Genomic DNA, 19,947 nt, shown 5'->3' on the forward strand with positions numbered 1-19,947 from the left:
AAGTGTATAGTTCTAAACTAGTCACTAAAGTTATTAAATAAATGTAGTTGAGTAAAAAGTACAAGATTTGTCTCTGAATTGTAGTAGAAGTGTAAAGTATCAGAAAATGGAAATCACAGTAGGCATACAGTAAACTATAAGCACAGTACTTGAGTACATGTACTTAGTTACTTTCCACAACTGTTAGCCACATATTGTGATACTGGCAGACTGTGAACAGATGAATATAACTGTTTATTGTAGTTATTCTTAATCACACACTCTTAAAAGGCAATGGCCACAAAAAAACAACAGGAAAATGTCAGGTGATGCTTCAGTTTACTGAATATTCGGCGTAAGGAAACAAAATCAAGCTATTTAATTAGTTACATTTGACTGGAGGCACAACAGTAAGCACTAAACTTACTTCTACCATGAAGAGGATGGGTACCTCTCAGTCGTCAAACTTGACTCCTGATGCTTTAAGGAGCACCTGTCATCCCAACATCCTTTGCGTGTCCAATATGGAAGAACTGGCGGTGGAGGTCCGTGGCTCCAACGGGGCTTATTACAAGGTAAATACCGGTTTAGCACTTCGGCAATAAATACGATAGCCTGCTACACGATGCAGTATTGTAGCTGAACTCTCGTGGTCCACGGCAACAGTTCCCGTCTTGCTCAGAACTCACTAACCGCTTGCCATTAGCTTGAACGAGCAATGCTAGCCAAAATTAGCTGGCTAAGCTAGCATCGCTCGCAAGTCGTCGCCAACTGTCACTTATTAGCGAACTGTTTTCATGCGAACGTAGGAAGAAACATGATCTTGTCTGCGATAGTCGGAATATACAACACACAAAGGCTATTATTCACTGAATTTCACGTTCGGTTGCAGCTTCCTCGAGCTAAAAGTTAGCTAACTTGCTAGTTGCCTAACTGTTGACGTCGAAAGATGTGGCTCAAGTAAAATTGTGATTAGACGTCATGTAGCGTTTTGTGCAGCTGACTGCTCGTCTATATCACGTACTCGGTTAATGGAGTAGCGTAACTGTGTGTAGAGCTACTAGAAATCCGACAGAATGTGATCATATAACTAATTAAAGGATGTTATATTTCGTAGACATCGTGCCTAGTTATGACAGTGATTTTGAGCTCTCGTTGAACTGCACCTACTCTACGGATGGCTATTATTTGATACCTCATCATGCTCAAGCTATTTTTTGTATGTGTATGTGTGAGCCAGCTGTTCCTTGTCAATCCTGACCAGCTGGCATGTCAGGAGTGGGTCACTGATACCGTGGACTTAAAAAGCTATTTCTAGACTTGCTGCCTGTACAGTCCCATCTCCTTTCCTCCCATCTCTTCTGTGTGTTTCCTCTCTCCTCCCTTATGTCCTTTGGCACACGGATTCCTTTCCTTCTTCTGCGTCACCTCCATTCCTTAGTGGACTCCTTCACTACTTTTTGACACAGTCCTCACTGCTTTTCTCTGTCTACCCACCCCTGGTTTCATGAGTCACTTTGTCCACTTCCTTGTCAGCTACCCTGGGCTGGATCTTGACCACTTGAGTTACAGTGTATGGCTTTGTGATTTAATGCTGCTGTTAACATTTTATTTAAGTGACACCCCACCTTCACACAAGAGGGCCTGTTTGTAACATTAGTTACAGTTAGGAAGTGTATTTATAATGTGCTTGAGACAGTAGACTAACGTTTCTTGTAGTGTTTTTTTAGATTAGAAAAACACAAAATTCCTTTTTGGCAGATTGCCTTTTGGTTGCCCTTTTTTTCCTCTAAAATAGTGTTAATATGCCCATTACAATTTCTCTTTCTTAAATTGAATGTTTTGTCTGACCAATGCAAAGATATTCAGTTTACATGGATATGTCAAAGAATAGTGAGAAATCCTCACATTTGGGAAGCTGTAACCAGAGAGTGTGTGGCATATTTGTTTGGAACATGATCAGTCATTGATAACCAAAATAGTAACTAATTGTTTCAGCTTTGCCCTCCTCCTTTGCACTTGTATTGCTTTTGCATTGCTTTGTGACAAATGATCTCATCATTGCTTTCACAGTTTTATTTTTGGTAAAAACAAAAACCAAAAACCAATGTGCTCCCAATGGTGTCTAGTCATACAGATACTTGAGACTTTATTTGCTGCTGTGACACATGTTGCCAAAAACAGTGGGTTTGAATGGAGTTTTGAGTTTTTAAGAGTTTTGTGTGCAATTCCCAAAAGCACCGAAAAGTGACATGAAAACTGAACAGCAACGCCCGTTTCCTGGAAAATGCCTTCGTTACTCTTGATAATCACTAGAACTTGCCGTGTAATAATTTTAGTTGAGGACTGTTGTTTACCTTGGCCACTATTAGCTATTAATGCACATTGACTAACAAGTGAGATTATAGGCCAAATCTAGCTATTAATATGCACTTTACGTTGCAGTACTCAAATTTGCAATTGGGCTTCTGTACATTAAAACCAAGTGCCTCTTAATATTTTTATATTCTTCACCTACAAGAGGATGTACTCGAAGAATCAAAGTCAGCTTTCCTTTCTGTGCTGTAGAGTTTAAGATGTATACAAAATACTCTACACTGAGTAATAATAATTTGTGTCTGATGTGTTTTTTTCCACAGAAAAAGTTCTATTGTCTTGTGAAACTATTAAAATTACATCTACTCCTACATTTAAAATTCCAGAATCTATTAATATTATTTTTCATTTACAAAATTAAGCTGTTGGACTTAAGATGTCTCCCACTTCACTATAAAGTCTCTTCTCAGTATTTGTGTACTGGAGGCTTCAAGTTTCCATGTCACACTTGTGTAAATTGAATTTTGGACCAGGATTGGCAGTGGATGAATGTGAAAACAGCCTTCTAGTGTCAAACTTTGCACATACATCATTCTGCACAGTGAAGCTCAAACATTCAACTGTAGGAACAAGAAGAAAAATATGTTTTAGGGTGGAGGGGACTTTAAGTAGGTGGCACTTCACTTTAGTCAGTTGTCAGATCTTACCCCTGTCTGTGTCTCCGTCTTCCCGGCAGGGCTTTGTCAAAGACGTCCACGATGACTCTCTCAACATTGCCTTTGAGAACAAGTGAGTCTCTCCTTGCTTTCATAAAAAAAAATTGGAAAAATTAAAAATGTTAAGACAAATGTAGGACTGTTATGTTTTACCAAGGTGAGAAATTACACACTTTATTTTCAGTTGGCAGCCAGAGCGCCAGGTGCCCTTCAGTGATGTCAGGATGCCACCACCTGCTGACGGCAAGAAGGACATTGGAGAGGGCGAGGAGGTGGAGGTGAGGAGGACACACCGACTTCTCTTTTTCTCTTTGCTTTCCTTCTAGTTTTTATTGGTTTCCCTTTCTGTATGTGTCTCACACTGTCTCCCATCAGATCTTGTCCAGAGCCAATGATCAGGAACCTTGCGGTTGGTGGCTGGCAAAAGTGCGCATGATGAAGGGAGATGTGAGTATTGTTTCTTATGAAGAAAGTTTCTGTACTAAACTCTCTGTATTTACATAAACATGAATGCTAACAGTGTTAAATTCGTAATGATATGCTATCATATCTATCTATGATACCTGGTAAGTTGCAGACTGTTGAGTAAAAATGCTTATTTGGGTAGAAATTCATTTTCACTATTGTGAAAATGCTATATAATCAACATGCTAAAATTAATAAATTTTGATGTCACTAGACTTTTTTTTTTTACACACTGCCACTGTCTTTTCAGTTCTACGTGATAGAGTATGCAGCCTGCGACGCCACTTATAATGAGATTGTGACCTTTGAGCGTTTGCGTCCAGTCAACCCTAACAAGGCCATCACCAAGAACTCCTTTCACAAGTGCACTGTTCCTGTTCCTCAGGATCTACAAGAAGCGTATGTACAGCGGCTTTACACAAACACCACTAGAGAGGAACAATTCACATGCTTGTTTTCTTTGTAATTAATGGTAACATGTATATATACAGTAGAGTGTTTATTGTAGGTGTTACATATTGTCTGTACTTTAAGAGCTTTGCACGACTCTTAAAATCCCTTAAACCGTATTTACACACTGTCATCCACATGTATGCACTGCTATCCTGCTGCACAGCAAGCGAGTGGGCGTGTCGATGACATGCGTGTAGCTGCTTCATGCTCTTTTCGTCTTGTCATCAATACGTTCAAATGCATGTAGTATTGATATCAACTTAAAAACAGTTATCACTGTGGACGAGTCCTCCTCTTCTTCCTGCGCACTCTATCCAGGCACCACCCTTTACCAAAGGGTGTATTTCCAGTAATTGAAAATGCGTCTGACACGGACAAATGTGCTACATGTGGGAAAGAACAACTCTGGACAATGTCTGGACCTGATTTTGCTGAGAAAGCTGCTTTAGTGTCTCTGCTATATGTTGGGGACGGGCAGTGCGATATAGCAGTCCAGCTGCCTCAGTAGTTCACATGGTTTGGGCAGCAGGACTGCTTACCATGTTTTCATGTGACCTTAGTGTGACGGTTGGTAGTGATAATGCCCCTTCATCTCTCTTGTTCTGATTTGGAGCCTGAGAGCTTCCATTTTAAAATAAACTTAGTTTTAAACAATTTATTAATTCAATGTACATTACAATTACTATACCCTTACATATACCTTTGGTGTGATATACAATTACATGTGCCATGACAAAAGATTTAGCCTTGTCACTCACCCCTAATGGAAAGTTTAAAGTAGTACATTTAATTTTTCTCACATTACAGGTGCCAGAATGAGAACGTCCATAAGGACTTTAAGAAAGCCGTGGGAGCCTGTCGCATCTCATACTGCCCTGAGACCAGCCAACTAGTGATTGTGGTAACAGCTACACTGCTATATGATATGTTGCAACTTTGTCCTGCACAGTATGTTTGTGCAGTGGATGACTCAGCTATTCCTTTTTTCTCAGCTCAACATATGTTAATTTTGTCTTCTATTTTCTATGTGTGTATGTGTGTGTGTCTAGTCCATGAATGAGACAACAGTGAAGCGTGTGTCTTTGCTGAGTGACATGCACCTGCGTAGCATCAGGACCAAGCTGCTGCTAATGTCACGCAACCATGAGGCCACAAAGCACCTGGAGGTCAGTTGATAACAAGCTCACCATGGTTTAGTCACTATTGTGACCTCAAGGTTAGAAAGGCAAATTATTACCATTGGAGGGGGGACAATATGACATATGACCATATGAAGTTACCTATAAGCTATCTGTTCTGACACTTTCTATTCTATTCTATTCCAAAAAAGTTGGGAAGCTGTATAAAACATAGATAAAACAGCACGGAATAATTTGCTAATCCTTTTTGACATATACTTAATTGTAAGGAGTACAAAGACAATATTTTTATTGTTTGACCTCATCAGCTTTATTGATTTTTTGTCAATATCTGCTTATTCTGAATTTGATGGCAAATTGAGGGCAGGAGCAACAATAGACTGGGGAAGTTGTGGAACGCTCCAAAAACACCTGTTTGGAACATTCCACAGGTAAACAGGTTCATTGGTAACAGGTGATCATGATCATGATCAGGTTAGAAAGGGACATTCACTTTGTGAACACATGATTTTATAAAGGATGTTACTACATGGGCTCAGGAACACTTTTTAAAACCGTTGTCAGTGAACACATTTCATTTGCAAATGGTCGCAGTCTGTTTGTATTCACGTTTTACACAGTATCCAAACTTTTTTGGAATGATGTTTCTAACTTTTAATATATATCAGTTTTGGTTATGGAAATGAGTTTCAAGGATTGTGAATTGATTAAAACCAAAATATTGACTTTTTAGAATATCAACTATAAACAAATCAAACTTTGCTCTTGTGTTTGTGTAGAGCTCCAGACAGCTGGTGTCGTCCTTCCAGGAGGAGTTTATGGTGAGACCAGATCTGATGGGCTTGGCAATCGGCAGCCATGGTAGCAACATCCAGCAAGCACGCAAAGTTCCAGGTGTCACTGCCATTGAGCTGGATGAGGAGACTGGCACTTTCAGGATTTATGGAGAGGTAGAGTGTTGTGTGCCTGACTGCTGGTGCAAGCTTGAGTGTTTCAGTGATGGGGAAAAGAGACAGTACGGGCATACTGAACTTGTGTTTACACTGTGTGTTGAAAGTATAAGAGACAAAGTAACCCCTTTGTTGTCTTTCAGTCTGCAGAGGCGGTCAAAAAGGCCAGGAGCTACCTGGAGTTTCTGGAGGACTCTGTCCAGGTGCCCAGGAACCTTGTTGGTGTGTAGACACAGACATTTACTGCTGGGAAATCCCCAAAACTTCTGTTTGCTAGAGGCAGTGACTGAGCTGCTACACATTGCCCATGATGGCGGCACCACATTACAGACAGTTATGTTTGACACATTGCAAGATAGCCATCTAATATGCATGACAGTATCTGTGCAACTTCAGAGGAAAACAAATGCAGGAATCCTTCATATACCACAGTTATTTACTCCATTATGAAAAGTTTTCAGTGTCATCAGGTCATCATCTTTTTGACTTGCAACTGTGTTTCATTGTTACTAGTTGCCTTCTCATCCTTTTCCCTGCTCTCTGTCCCCAGGGAAAGTGATTGGTAAGAATGGTAAGGTCATCCAGGAGATTGTGGACAAGTCTGGCGTGGTGAGGGTCAGGATAGAAGGAGACAATGACACCAAGCAGCCCCGACAGGAAGTAAGCCTGCTACTGCCACATCATTACTGCTAGTGATAACACAGCTGAAGAGTACTGATAAGAGTCAGGCTTTTTTTTTTTTTTTTTTTTTTGCTCTCCACAAACGACGTAGACACTTTCTTTCTGTTTCAGTCCCATACTAACATGTGTGTTGTGTTCATGTGTTTTGTTGACACAGGGAATGGTCCCATTCACCTTTGTCGGTACTAAGGAGAGTATTGGCAATGTCCAGGTCTTGTTGGAGTACCACATCTCTTACCTCAATGTAAGGATACCTGTGTGTGTGTGTGTGGCTTGTTTTTGATGCAGGTTTGTGTATGTCTTTTGCCAGTTCTTTGATTTCACTCAATGCCACAGCTTCAAATTACAGCCATTTCTGGCAGCCTGTTAATACATCTCCTGGCCAACCAGTGTTTCATTCATTGGCAGCATGAAGTGGCACAATGGACACACGTTGGAATAATTTGCATGCTTAAGACCTAACTGGCATGCACTTGGCCACCAGCATGTCTACAGCGCTTCATAAGATTTGCTGAAGTCTAACCAGTAACACTGCATTTTGTGTGGTGCACGTACTCAAATAAGGTGATTCTTGATGGGGAAGTATGGAAAATCAATCAATAATTCGAAATTATTTAATGTGAATAATAACCACCTTAGGAAATCTCATACAAAATGCAAAAATACAAGGATGATCAAGGTTCCTCATACAGTAGTATTTTTTTAGTGCAGGCAGCTGCCTTACCTGAAGTAAAGCCTCTGCTAACATCATAAAATGTTTATACTTTTATGAAGTGAAATACTAACCCTCTTGGAGGAAGAGCAGAAGCCATAAGTTTTATGGGTGGCTACTATGCTGTCACTAAATGAAACACAAGATGAAAAGCGCTGGGATCTGTCAGACTCAGCTCACGGGATGACAGTGATTGGTTGCATTGTAGGTTCTGTGGTAAATAAAGTAAAGCTGCATGTTGCAGCGTTAGAAAAACAAATCTTTTTTCAATTTTGAGGCTAACGGCTGAGTGACAGTTATTCAGCTTGAACTTCTCAATATTGACCCACCAGTTTAATACCACATGATTTTTATGTATTCAGTCTACAGTGTTAATTGTGAATGCCATACAAATGCCTGTCAAACTTATGATGGTCTTCATTGATCATTCCATTGCTGTTCTGCGGTGTGTATTTCACTGTATGTACATTTTGCACTCTATGTATGTGTGTGTGTCCTGTGCTGTTTGCATGTTTTGTGCTGTGTTGGTGCTTTGTGTGTATTTGTTTTGCACTGTGTGTGTATGTGTGCGTGTGTGTGTGCAGGACATGGTGGAGCTCCTTACAGAGGGCCAGCAGCTAGAGGAAGAGCTGAGGCAGATTGTGGATTATTCACAGGGAAGCAGCCTAGCAAGATTCAGAATGAGCAACACAAGGCACACAGGATGTGATGTAGATGTGTGTATGATGATGCATGTGTATCCAGTGACAACCCTTCTTAAGAAAAACTACTGTTCTCAGAGATTTTGCTTGAATTTGCGGAACACACACACACACACACACAAAATACACTCACGTTTCCGTTTTCTTTTCTTCTTTACTTGTCTCATTTTCTTTCTCTTTATTCTTTCTTTCTCCCTTATTTCTTTTTTCCCACCAGGAGGTTGAGCAGCTTCGCCTGGAGAGGATGCAGATTGATGAACAGCTACGTCAGATCACCCAGGGTCACCGACCAGCTGACAGAGAGAGAGGGGAACGAGGAGGAGGAGGATATAACACAGACGGGAGTGCTAATGCCTCCTCGTCCTCTTCACATGTCACTCGCTCTTACAACAGTCGAGGGCGTGGGCGCAGAGGCCACAGCTACAGCACTGGATATGGTTGGCACCTTTTAAATCATCTTATTTGCTGTGGTGTTAAAACACATGTTTAAAAATGTGCAGTAAGCCAGAAATATAACTCTTTAGCATTTGTCCTGTCTCTCTCTCTCTTCTTCCAGGCACCAACTCAGAGCAATCCAACGCCTCTGAGACAGATTCAGAGCGAAGGGATGAGCTCAGTGACTGGTCCCTTGCTGGAGAGGACCAGGACAGGTGAGTTGTTTTTATCAAACCCAAAGATCGTCCATTTCATTTACTTTTATAGCACCATGTTTAAGATTTAGATTTTTTTTTATTGAGTAGCTGATTTATTGACTAACTGACTGACTTGAAGGGAGAGGGAGAGAGGCCCACGCCCACAAAGAGACGGTCGCAGGAGGCCTGGACCTGGCCGAGGTCGAGGAGGGACTGGAGGACGAGGAAGAGGAGGAAGAGGTGGATACCACAACAGCAGCTCTGGTAAAATTCACTCTTGGGATATAAAGAGAGGGACACAAAAATGCTTTCCTCTTGTAAAAGTCTCATGGTGGTTTGACTGTAGATATAACATATTTTCTGTGAATCTGACATAACTGCTGCAGGGCCTCGGGACCATGAGGATAACCATGCCTATGGAGCCCTGGAGACAAACACAGAGACAGACCAGACTGCTGATACAGATGCTAGTGAGTCCAACCTGCCTGCAAACCGCCGCAGAAGATCTCGACGACGCAGAACAGATGAGGACGCCACGCTGATGGATGGCATGAGCGAGTCGGACAACGCCTCATTGAGTGAAAACGGAATAGGTAGGGAAGTCACATTTGAAAAGATGACTTTACAAGACTTCATGGACACACAAGCTCAAACCGTGCACACAGGTTAACAATGTTGTCAGAATACATGGGTTAGAAAATGGTCAGCACTTCAGCAGAAAGTCAAATAGGCTGTCATAGAGCTATAGTGCTGTTTTTAGCTGTTAGTGCGGTCCAAAATGTGCAGCAATGCATCATTTCCCATTCTTAGTGTAAAAGGAGCGAGTGCAGTTCAAAGACACGTCTCTGGTTTAAAGGCAATTTAAGCCCCAAATACCTCTTTTTGTGATGGCCTCACACCCCCAGATGACCCTGAAGCTAAACCTCAGCGTCGTAACCGTAGTCGCCGTCGCCGCGTTCGCTTGCCTGAGGAGAGGCAGCCAGGTAACCATAGCAACTGAAGCCAGCCTCCCCTCGCCTGAACAGTGCTCCTGGTGGCTTGGCTAGCAGGTTGTGCAAAGGCCTGGTGTTTGTCTGTGTCCCACCAACAACATACTAAACCAAAGAGTTGTTAAAATCATTGAGATGTCCTGAATTATGTGAAAATGAAGTGTTTTCCCACTGACTTTTACTAACTGATTGGAAGTGGTTATTTGACCGACTTACCTCGCTGGTTTGCCATGCAAAATGAAAGCCTGCTTCTTCCTCTTTTCTAGTATTATTCCACAAGTGTAATATTTGTTCACTAACAACTAGGCAATGAGGTTTGTTTTCATGTTGTCTGGCTGTCAAGTATACTAATGGCTGTAGTGTTAAGTGTGTTGTGTCTTAGTAAGCCTGACCTCTAACTTTTCTGTGATGTTGCATTAGATGTCGTGTACATGGCCTCCTGTTAGGCGAGTATAAACTACAAAAAGTTGCACTGTTTGGAGAGACTCAAAGTGCTGAAAAGCTCCTTATAGACTGCTGGACAGGGCACAGACAGACTCTATCAGCATTTTGGCTTCTGTCATTTAACGAAAACACACAATGTGAGGACTGGTGTTTTTTTCTTTCTCTCTCTGTTGTCATGTCTGTACAGTGACCGTGGCTGACTACATATCCAGAGCTGAATCTCAGAGCAGACAGACATCCACCAAGGACACCAAGAAAAGCAAGGACGTGGTTAGTACTTACTTACGTTAACAAATTCTTGGCAGACCGCAGCTATCTATGAATGCAGATGCTGTTCTATGAAATGTTTTCTTTTTCCTGGCTATTTAATGGTAAACTTGTTTGAATACATTAGTAGTCCATATTTTTTCATCCCACATTTCTGCTCAGGGTCAGGTGGATACTATCGCTGAGCACAGCCCACCGTCTGCCCCGGCAACCACCAACGGCTCCAACAGCAATGCTGCTGACAGTGAGGGCAGCAATGCCACCAGAGCTCCCAGGTCTTCCACTGAGAGGCCCGCCAAAGTCTCCTACCAGGGGGACTCCAACCCGCAACCTGTTGTTAATGGACTCTCCTAGTCAAGCCTGAGCAAGGGAAATGGTTTCAAATATTTTCAATTATTTGGCTGCGCTCGATCAAATCTCCCTGTCTCTGGAGCAGCCTTGAAAGTTAAACATATAAATGCAACAAGTACTGTTCTGTTTTTTACTTTACAAATATTTGAAACTTGTTCCACTGCACAGGTTTTAGAGGTCTGAACCTTTACTTCCCCTTTACACATGTGCTCTGTCCAACTGTTCATTTTACTACAGTTTTTGTACAATAGTTCTTCCTGTATGAGCTTGCCAAAGATAGTCAAACACACATACTTACAGACATCTACTTAACTGTACTTTTCAGTCCACTCTTCATTGAGAGCTCGCGAAGAGGTCGGACTGAATGCAGTATTTATAAAATGCAGACAGGGATTCCACTCAAACCCATACTGTGGTATGAATGCAGCAGTTTTTTTATTGGTGAAAATAATATCATGGCAGGGTTTTAGAAAAAAAAAAAAAAAAGTCTGCCTTTTACCAGGTGGACTCTGAAAGATGCTTCCACAACCTTTTTCAAGATGTTTAGTGCATCTGAAGTAGTTTGTAAATTAAATATTCTGCATGAGCAGTACCACAGTGCAGATAGGTTTGTTGGAAACCCAAGTATATTTGACATACATGTGATCAGCTGTTGTGCCTTGAGAGTAGATTCAACATGTTGTTGCCTGGCTCTGCACACCGTCTGAAATCTTTTCACTTATTTCTGTGTTACTTGGTGATCATCGCCTGCCACAGGTGAACCAGATGAGTTGTCTCCTTGGTCTGTATGTACCCTTATGGCACTGTAGGCTGGTGGATGCAAACACTTTAAGACCATGAAAGGATTTCAGAGGCATATCTTTTGAAAATCAGGTGTGCTAATTCTTAATGTTTGTGGGGAAAGTGAGTCCAGTTATCCTTTATATATATATCTGTTGGGGAGTTTGACATTAGCTGCTTTCTGTTTTTCAATATGCAACCACTTCAGTCATAGAAGAAATGTTAATACAGCGTGTCTGGAAAAGAAACAAACAATAGAAGAAGTTGTTTTCTTTGCACTGAAACGTTTTCTGTTAAAAAGTTGATTGTAGTTGAGTCTGGAAACTGGCCTGTTACTGTTAATTGCTGGACAGAGATGTAGCCATCAGTGCTGGGTTTCCTGGAAACATCTCATTGCTAAACATTGGGCACTTTAATCAAATATGACAAGGGGGATCCTGAGTACTGTTTCCTCGCAGAAATCCTATTACATCAAAAGACTCGAAGCATGTTTGCTGTACCTACAGCTACTATCCCCTTTTACATGCCCACTATTGCAAAAATCCTGTTTGAGCAGTAAGGACCAGACAACCCTGGTGTTGCGATGTTTCTGGAAAACCAAGCCCAGGTGACAATGATGTCATTTTCATGGTTCTTCCACAGACTGGCTGGCTGGAAACTGGTCATGACTGTTCCATTAAGGAAGGAGATTTATTTGGTTTATTTATTTAAAAAAATGTACAGTATTTAAAAAAAAAACAAAAAACAAGAGAATTTTTTTTTCTTGACACTAAAACATGCGTTACCTTGCGTTTTCTTTTAGGACAAATGACAATTTGGACTACTGACAGTTGTGACATCCCAAGCGTTTCTGTTGGGTCAACTACAGTATGTGTTTTTTTTTCTTTTTTTTTTTAAAGATCGCTCTGGTTGGTTGATGTGCAATATGTTTTGTATGCAGGTAGTTCTTAAATAAACTTGATCTTCCATGTAGATCTAAAACCTAACTGTGTCTGTCTCTTATGGAAGAATTATGACACAAAGCAAAAATGGTGCTGTTACTGTCCGCTAAGTTTTTTCTTTTGGAGAGTAAAGCAAAGTAATGAGGCACTTTTAAGGGATTCACAGGAAATGATGCAGCATGTAATCCAGCACGATTTTCAGCTACACTGTTTTTACAGTGTCAGAGCTGTATTAAGTTACTGCTAATGCAATAGTCCATCCTACTGCACATACAAACCTCTCTAGTAGAGGTGGTGTGTATAACCCACCCCAGCACAAACCCCTCACCATTACACTGATACACAGGAGACTGTTAAACCAAAGGCTGCTATTAGAAATGTTAATTTATCATTTAAAGTTCCTGTCTTGTGGACAAACCACCTCAGATGTCCACAAAGTAAATCTAAACTACAAAGGAGAGTTCCATTGACAATTTGTACAGAGTGATTTTATTGGAGAAAAATCAGTTAGAAAAGATTGGTAATCAATCAAGTCAGTCAGCATGGATAAGATCAGTGCGATATCACTTGTGTCATCACCAGTGTTTTCACTTCTATTTCTTTGTCTGGCTATCCAACAAATCCTTTGCTTCATTTATCTTCGCTGCTAGGTAGGGAGAACCACCTGTGACACACACAAATAGGATCCTCAGTTACTTCCTGTTCGGAACTGACTGTAAAACCTGTGTATAATGAGTGTTTATTTTCTGCTGCACACTCGTCCCTCTCCCTTTACAGCTCAAACATGGTACACCCTGAAGTTTACATTCATGTACTGGTAAATTGAGTTTGATTTTGAGTAACAAGTCATCTCTAACCAGCAAATTAACACTTAAACATTGCAGATGAATGCAGTATACTGTAGATACAGTGTTTATCAGTTAGTGGAGCATTTTACAGTAAGCTACAGTGTTTACCAAAATGAGGAACTCTTAAAGCCCCACTTACCTCTATCTGGATGGTTCAGGATCATCAGTTTCCTGTGGGCTTCTCTGATCTTATTCTTGTTGGCTGTGGGACTGAAAGAAGGAACAGTGGTACCTCAGTGAATTATTATCATAGTAATCATCATGAATAATACAGGTTAGCAAATCCTCTGCTATGTGGGAGAGTAAAATGACAGACAACAGCACGTCAGGTTAACATGCAGCACAGACCGAACCCTTTAACGTCCATTGGGCCTAGGTGTACATTAACATGTAACTGCTGGACTGGTGGCCCAGTGCTGAGTGGTGGAAACAGTGTTCACATACCTGACACCTAAAACCAGGGAGGCTTCTCTCTTGTTCATCTTTGGTTCAAATCCACCTCGATAGTACCCTCCTCCAAAAGCCTGCAGCAATATATAAAGTTAACAGCTCACCATGATGGGTCTGCTGACTGAGCTCTACCAGCAAAAACACTTATTAAAGGTAAAGTGAGAGATCAAGAGGTATGTAGCACTTATCTCGGGTATCTCAACATATATCATACTTCCATTTGGAGCTAAACATGCTGGGTGCATGTTTTCCTTCTTACCGTCTTGGGGAAGCTCTGAAGGGCCTGTTTCATCTGCGGCTCCATCTGCTTCATGGCCTGCATGGCATAGCGTCCTGCAAGACAAAGAAGAGGGGAAACAATTATCAAATATCTGGATAGAAATATTTGTGGAATTGCATTATCATCTTTTTTAATCTGACTGTATTTTTATTGAGGCTGGGTGATATGTTTAAAATCAACATCTTAATATTCATAAGAATATTTTTCAAAAATCCATGGAATTATAAAGGCAAACATATGCCACATCACATATAAGATAGTCCAACTGATGTTCAATGCAACTGCATTCCAGTTATGTATTACACCAGAATACCCATATACACCATAATTCATTTCAACAAAAGAAATTTGCAAATGACAACAAATGTGAAATTATCACGATATGATTTGACAGAATATATAACACTGACTTTTTCCCCCCACCCTTTCTTAGTAGTATAAAAATTGCTGCATGTATTGTGCAGAAAAAAACGCTGCTCTGAAAGGTGAGTTATCTGATACTGGGGGTGGCTGTACAAAACTACTTTTCTGGTACTTCTTTTACTTTGTGTTTTGTGTTTTTATTGCTCATTAGCCTGTAACTGTTTTAAAACTTTTCATCTGAAGCATTTCCTGACTGTCAAATCATTCGGGTCTTCATTTCAGCCATGAATTTTAGAGTCACTATCAATATTTACACACATACAAGAAGTTTGACTCTGCTGATGAGTTGCTCTTAATGTCCTCACACATGGGACAATTTCCAAGAAGACTGAAATAGCCACAGCCAAAATCAAGGACAAAGATGAACAAAGGAAGGTAAAGCTAAACATAGAACGATTATACTCACACAAGTGGGAAGATATATGCATATATAAACATACATATAAAAAAGCAACAATGACCAACAACATACAGTGTCTATATACAGGTGTTCTGTAGATTGTAAACAAATACAAATAGCGCCAATGAACACATACTGAATAGGTAATAGGTAAAATCAGCTTTTCTTCGAGTTACTCACCTGCAAATCCAGCTGCTGCCAGAGCCAGCCCCACTGCCACCATGGACCCGGCCTGCAGACAGAGAGACGGTGAGGCATTGAGGCGAGGATCAGAAAAACATTATGAACATACACAGCAAATCGCCAACGTTACTGAGGAGGATGCGGTGTGAACAAATGACACACGGCCAAGCTGTGGCGTACCCGTGAAGCCTACGTAATTTAACGTTAGCTACGTTAATTTCGCATTACAATGCTGAAACTGAAGTTGGCTATGTTTGGTCACGTCCTGTTGGGTTATGCACGAGCACAGCTAACGTTAGCATAGCCACATAGAAAGAATGCAATTGACCGGTTCGACCGACTACTGGTCATGCAACCATTTTCAGATTGTCGTTCAAGTTAGTTAATGACTGGACCTACCATGTCTCTGTGTTACGTTCTGTTTTTGATAAAAATCAGGACCATAACTTTTGACCTCTCATGCTTTCCTCGCTCTGGCTGTCTGTTTGTGCCGGAAATGGCACAGAACTGTCGTAAAACCTTGACATGCGCTGGTTGCGATTACCTGGTGCAAACTGCAGCCCGCGGGGAGGTGTGTGAGGCGGACCTGAACATTCAGCCCCGCCTATTAGACCCCTTAACTTCTATCATCCGTTTCACGTGAATCTGCGTCTTTCAGTTTTCCTCTGCAGTGTGTCTGGAAGTTGACATGAGCTTTTTGGCGGTGATTAACCAAGTAAATGAGTTAAATTCCACTATTTTACTGGTATTGACTTGTAGACAGCTAAGCTACAAAGCTAATTGTGGGTTTCTCTGTGGTCAACCTGAATGCTAATGTTACCAAACTATCTAATGTTAGCTAATATAAACCAACACACGTTCATAGATTGTCTCTGAATGCTTATTTGCAAACTAGGTGTATACACTTGAAATACAACACACTTGTATTGGCTAGAATGCTAATGTTTATGATGGCTAGTAAATGCTATCTTAACCTTACAGTGATAAATTGCGACCATTCACACATTAGCTGAAAATGCGGTTCTGCTATTTTATGTTAGCTAGATAGCAAAGTAAGCATTTTAGCTGCACCGCAGGCGGCCAAAAGCGCTGGAAAGTATAAATTCTAACTTAGCTAGAAAATTTGCTATGTAACTTTTGCCAAACAGTAGCAACTGTGGTCTTGATGTATTGCAGGATATATAAATGCAGAGCTAGGTAAAGTAACCAAAACCTGCTTAAGTATAAGTAAAAGTAGTCTTAGTAGTTAGAGTACAAAGTATGTCCTGAAAAATTATTTGAATAGTGAGTAGGCTAAGAAATAAAAAAAAAACAAAACAAAACTAACATGACTGGAATTATTAAGGTACAGGTGGTCTTCCTCAGGTAAAGGTAAAGAAGTGAACATACACCTGTATTCATCTCCCGAATAGATAACCTGCCACACACATAATGGGGCAATATTCGCAGAATATTGTCATAACAAAGCATTTCACAAATGTTATATTTTTTAAGTTGTTTTAATCTCCTATGTTATATTATGGTTTGGCAAATAAATTAGCAAATTATGTGCATGTGCAGACCATTTGTTGTCAAGATGTGAATATAAAGAGTGTCAGTGTTCCTAAACTTTGATAATTCCAGTATAGGTGTCCCAGGTCCCAGTTCCCATCAAGATCAGCAGACAGGTGTGTCCCCCCAAGCATGTCTCCCCAGTCACAGGAAGACAATAAGTTTAGAGGAGGGGCCAAATCATCTGTTATCTTTCTGAAAGGATCTCATATCAGATGACTCATTTAGGCTAATTAGCAGATAATGCTGTGATGTTTCATCCTTCATTGCCCATTAAATACAGGTGTCTTCACGTCTTCACTGTTACCTTACTGCTCACCTCTGTATAAGTACTGCTGTTGTATAGCACAGGTAGTAAAAGCAGATGAGTCATCAGGTCAGTGAAAGGACTTGAGGCATGAGAGCTACACAACAATATCTGTCTGAAGTTTGCTAACATTAGCCATCTGTAGCTACAGGTTATACCAGGCCAACTCCAGCTGTAGCAGCAAAACCCCACACTGTACTGAATTGAGCTTAACAAGGGTGTGATTTGTTCATTGTGAATTACTCTTCATTTGAAAGAGGAAGAGTGTTATTTATTGTTTCAAAATATTTCTTGTTGCAACATAATTAAAAATAAATGACCGTTAATTCGGCTGTTGTGTAATACTTTTGTTTTGCTGTCCTACAGGAAGAGCAGTGCAGGGAATACGCTGAGAATTCACACCCAGGCTTGTGCAGTTAATATCTTGGTTGAAAGGGTCATGTAGGTGAGTGATGAGCTGATGGATTTTACCAGTTTGTCTCTTCTTTCAGTAAATTAAAAGTATCAATGGGTCTTTATTCCCCTGCTTTATGCTAACTGAAAATATAATATGTGAAATAATAATGTGTCTGTCAAAACAAACTGTATACATTAGGAATTCGAACTTGGCATGCAACATAATGCGTGTCAGTGGGCCAGTCAAAGTATGGCAAGTATACTCTTGTCGTAGTAGAGCTCTCCCCAGGACTGGACAAGCATGTACGCACAGTGCTTGCCTGCCATATCTCTCATGCCGTTATGATTTGTTGTAACTCACAGGGTAAGACAAATTACACCTGTGTGGGTGTGCAGGGACTCAAAGCAGTCATTTTTTTCTCATATGGATAATTTTGCTTCTGTACACTGTTTATATGTGCAAAGAAGTCCCGGACGAGTTCTAGTACTGTCAACTGGACATGTGGCACTTTGTGAGCAATGATGGCTTTAATATCCATATTTGTTTACATTATATAGGATCCATCTCTGATCACAGAAGAGAACTGCATGGGAAGAACTGTTTTTTAAAATGAGAAGTATAAGTGTGATGATTGATGATTAGACAAATGTCTTTGCAGTCAGTCAGTGATTTGTTATCTTTTAATGGGGGATGGCCTAACCCTAGCCCAAATTTTTTTACAGAGGTGGCTTGGTCTGGCAATATATTTTCTGCAGCACAGACACAACTGAATGATCATGGAAGTATTATAGGAATATTATAGTCAGCACAGTGTCCTCTCGCTCCTCTGCGACTACTTTGATCATGAAGGTGACACTATAGATTATATAGGCTACAACAGAATTAGAGTATATACAGTGAAAGAAAAAAACGCAATTACACATCTGTCTGCTACTTCAGCACCATGGACAGCACTATGGATTTATCAATAGACGGCACAGTTTGGCTACCAATATTTCAGAGCCATGGTCGCGGCCGTAGATTCTAACCTGCACAAACCTCAGTCAGATAAGGATTGATGAGTCAGACTGACCAGATGTTTTGGTCATTTTGCTATCAAGGAGGATGACATTCCCCTCTCTCCCTTCAAAACCTCTCTTGGGCATTAAATCTGATTTTTGGGCATCAAATTATAAGATAGTTGTTCCATTCCAACTTTAAACCCTTTATCCACGCAAAGATTTAAGAATGAATGAAATATAAAAATGAATACCATTCTTTCAGTTAGTTGGGTCTTTGAACAAGAACCTGTGTCTGATGTAGGATGGGAAAACTAGCTTTATGATAGTGACGAGATATGCAGACTTTGGGAGAACAAGCTTGAGTGGTTCAACTATTGCATAATTTTAATTCTTGTGAGGGATCTTGGAAGCTGGACATTTTATTCCACTCAGACGAGAGATGCTGGAAGTCATATTCCAACATTGTCTGCCTGCTATTTAATGCCCATGAACATATCAGCAGTTCAGTGCAAATTAACATCCTCGATCTGGCAGGCAAACACATTACCTGTCCTTGATTATTTTTTACTTACATTCAGTCACAGTATGTAGGGCTGCTAATGATTATTTTCATTAATGATTAAATTGTTGATTATTAACATTCATGTTGATGTTAACAATTATCTAAAACGGTCAGAAAATAGAAAAAAAAAGCATTACCATTCCCACAGCTCAAGCTGACCTTCTCAGATTGCTTGTTTTTGTCTTATCAAAAGTCAAAAACCCAGGGATACTTAGTTTACATTGATGTAATACAGAGAAGAATAGGAAATTACACTATTTGAGAAGCTTGAACCAGTGAACGTCGACTGCAAAAAGTGGATTACCAAACTTGTGCTTCTTCATATAAATTGATTGCTGCACAACACATGCAGCACACGGAGGTCGGCTGGCTAATTGAGCTGTCCGCATAGTAGGCATGACATCCAGGTAATGTTCACAGGTAATACATAGTGTGAAGGGTACAATAGAGTATATCATGTATTGTACCAGCAGCTGTACTGTATGTTGCAGCGACAGTCTCAGAGGCAGCTCTCCCACAGCTAAACTAGAGTCTGCTGCTACAGTGCCTCCTATATGGAGGGACCCTGGCTCAGGGTGATGCCTAGTTATAGGACTGAAGCTGCTGTGAACATCTGCAGGCTGTCTGTAAGGAGCAATTTAAACCCAAACGGGCCCTGCTGCTTCTCTTCTACCATTGGACCGAAACACGACAGAAGCTAACACAATGGGACAGTGAAGGGCCTAATTATTGCCCCTATCATTTGCATAATTACAATGTTTTTCTTAGGCAGGGGCAGTATAGAAATTGTAAATTGTAGTGGACCTGCTGTCTCTCCTTAGTGGAAGTCATATTTGAATGGAGAGAGCCTGTTCTGCTAGCCAGGCAGCCAGACTCAGGCAAGAGGTCCCAATCAGCCAGCCTCACAGACTGCTCATTCAATAGGATTTAAAAAGCCAACTGTGTGGAGAAATGAGAGTTTCCCCCCCAAATCATATGGAATTACAGTGCTGGTTGCATATGGGGGAGCCAGTGGCAGGCACAAAAGCC

At 40.7% G+C, this 19,947-nt stretch overlaps 2 protein-coding genes across 6 annotated transcripts; one reads left to right on the forward strand and one right to left on the reverse strand.

Annotated features, from left to right (window-relative positions):
• Positions 1 to 462: 462 nt before the first annotated feature.
• Positions 463 to 12,555, forward strand: fxr1 (fragile X mental retardation, autosomal homolog 1). Of its 5 annotated transcripts, none has more exons than XM_041934752.1 (18): positions 463 to 554; positions 3,032 to 3,084; positions 3,196 to 3,289; positions 3,387 to 3,458; positions 3,727 to 3,875; positions 4,737 to 4,830; positions 4,979 to 5,095; positions 5,848 to 6,018; positions 6,162 to 6,240; positions 6,569 to 6,678; positions 6,848 to 6,943; positions 8,330 to 8,549; positions 8,669 to 8,762; positions 8,884 to 9,008; positions 9,131 to 9,337; positions 9,650 to 9,727; positions 10,365 to 10,447; positions 10,607 to 12,555. In XM_041934752.1, exons 1-18 carry the CDS (start codon positions 504 to 506, stop codon positions 10,796 to 10,798), a joined length of 2,085 nt encoding a protein of 694 aa, XP_041790686.1. In that variant the 5' UTR covers positions 463 to 503; the 3' UTR covers positions 10,799 to 12,555. The 5 variants fall into 5 exon arrangements, with proteins under 5 accessions (XP_041790686.1, XP_041790683.1, XP_041790684.1 ...); XM_041934749.1 differs by having other exon boundaries at positions 487 to 554; positions 6,851 to 6,943; XM_041934750.1 differs by having other exon boundaries at positions 487 to 554; positions 6,857 to 6,943.
• A 273-nt stretch (positions 12,556 to 12,828) lies between these two features.
• Positions 12,829 to 15,600, reverse strand: dnajc19 (DnaJ (Hsp40) homolog, subfamily C, member 19). The gene is made up of 6 exons (XM_041934754.1): positions 15,500 to 15,600; positions 15,098 to 15,149; positions 14,074 to 14,147; positions 13,809 to 13,888; positions 13,504 to 13,574; positions 12,829 to 13,180 (listed from the first exon to the last, which is right to left on the reverse strand). Exons 1-6 carry the CDS (start codon positions 15,500 to 15,502, stop codon positions 13,110 to 13,112), a joined length of 351 nt encoding a protein of 116 aa, XP_041790688.1. The 5' UTR covers positions 15,503 to 15,600; the 3' UTR covers positions 12,829 to 13,109.
• Between the last annotated feature and the right edge of the window lie 4,347 nt (positions 15,601 to 19,947).

This window comes from Chelmon rostratus, chromosome 4 (genome assembly GCF_017976325.1).
Source record: "Chelmon rostratus isolate fCheRos1 chromosome 4, fCheRos1.pri, whole genome shotgun sequence".
NCBI classification, from domain to species: domain Eukaryota; kingdom Metazoa; phylum Chordata; class Actinopteri; order Chaetodontiformes; family Chaetodontidae; genus Chelmon; species Chelmon rostratus.

Excerpts from the sequence above, each read along its gene's own strand:
- dnajc19 (XM_041934754.1), bottom strand. Across the intron at positions 14,148-15,097 it reads GGCAGCAGCTGGATTTGCAG|GACGCTATGCCATGCAGGCC; the intron begins GTGAGTAACTCG and ends TTTGTCTTGCAG. Across the intron at positions 13,575-13,808 it reads TCCCTGGTTTTAGGTGTCAG|TCCCACAGCCAACAAGAATA; the intron begins GTATGTGAACAC and ends TCCTTCTTTCAG.
- fxr1 (XM_041934752.1), top strand. The coding sequence starts at position 504 with ATGGAAGAACTGGCGGTGGAGGTCCGTGGCTCCAACGGGGCTTATTAC. Across the intron at positions 8,550-8,668 it reads CAGCTACAGCACTGGATATG|GCACCAACTCAGAGCAATCC; the intron begins GTTGGCACCTTT and ends CTCTTCTTCCAG. Across the intron at positions 9,009-9,130 it reads ATACCACAACAGCAGCTCTG|GGCCTCGGGACCATGAGGAT; the intron begins GTAAAATTCACT and ends TAACTGCTGCAG.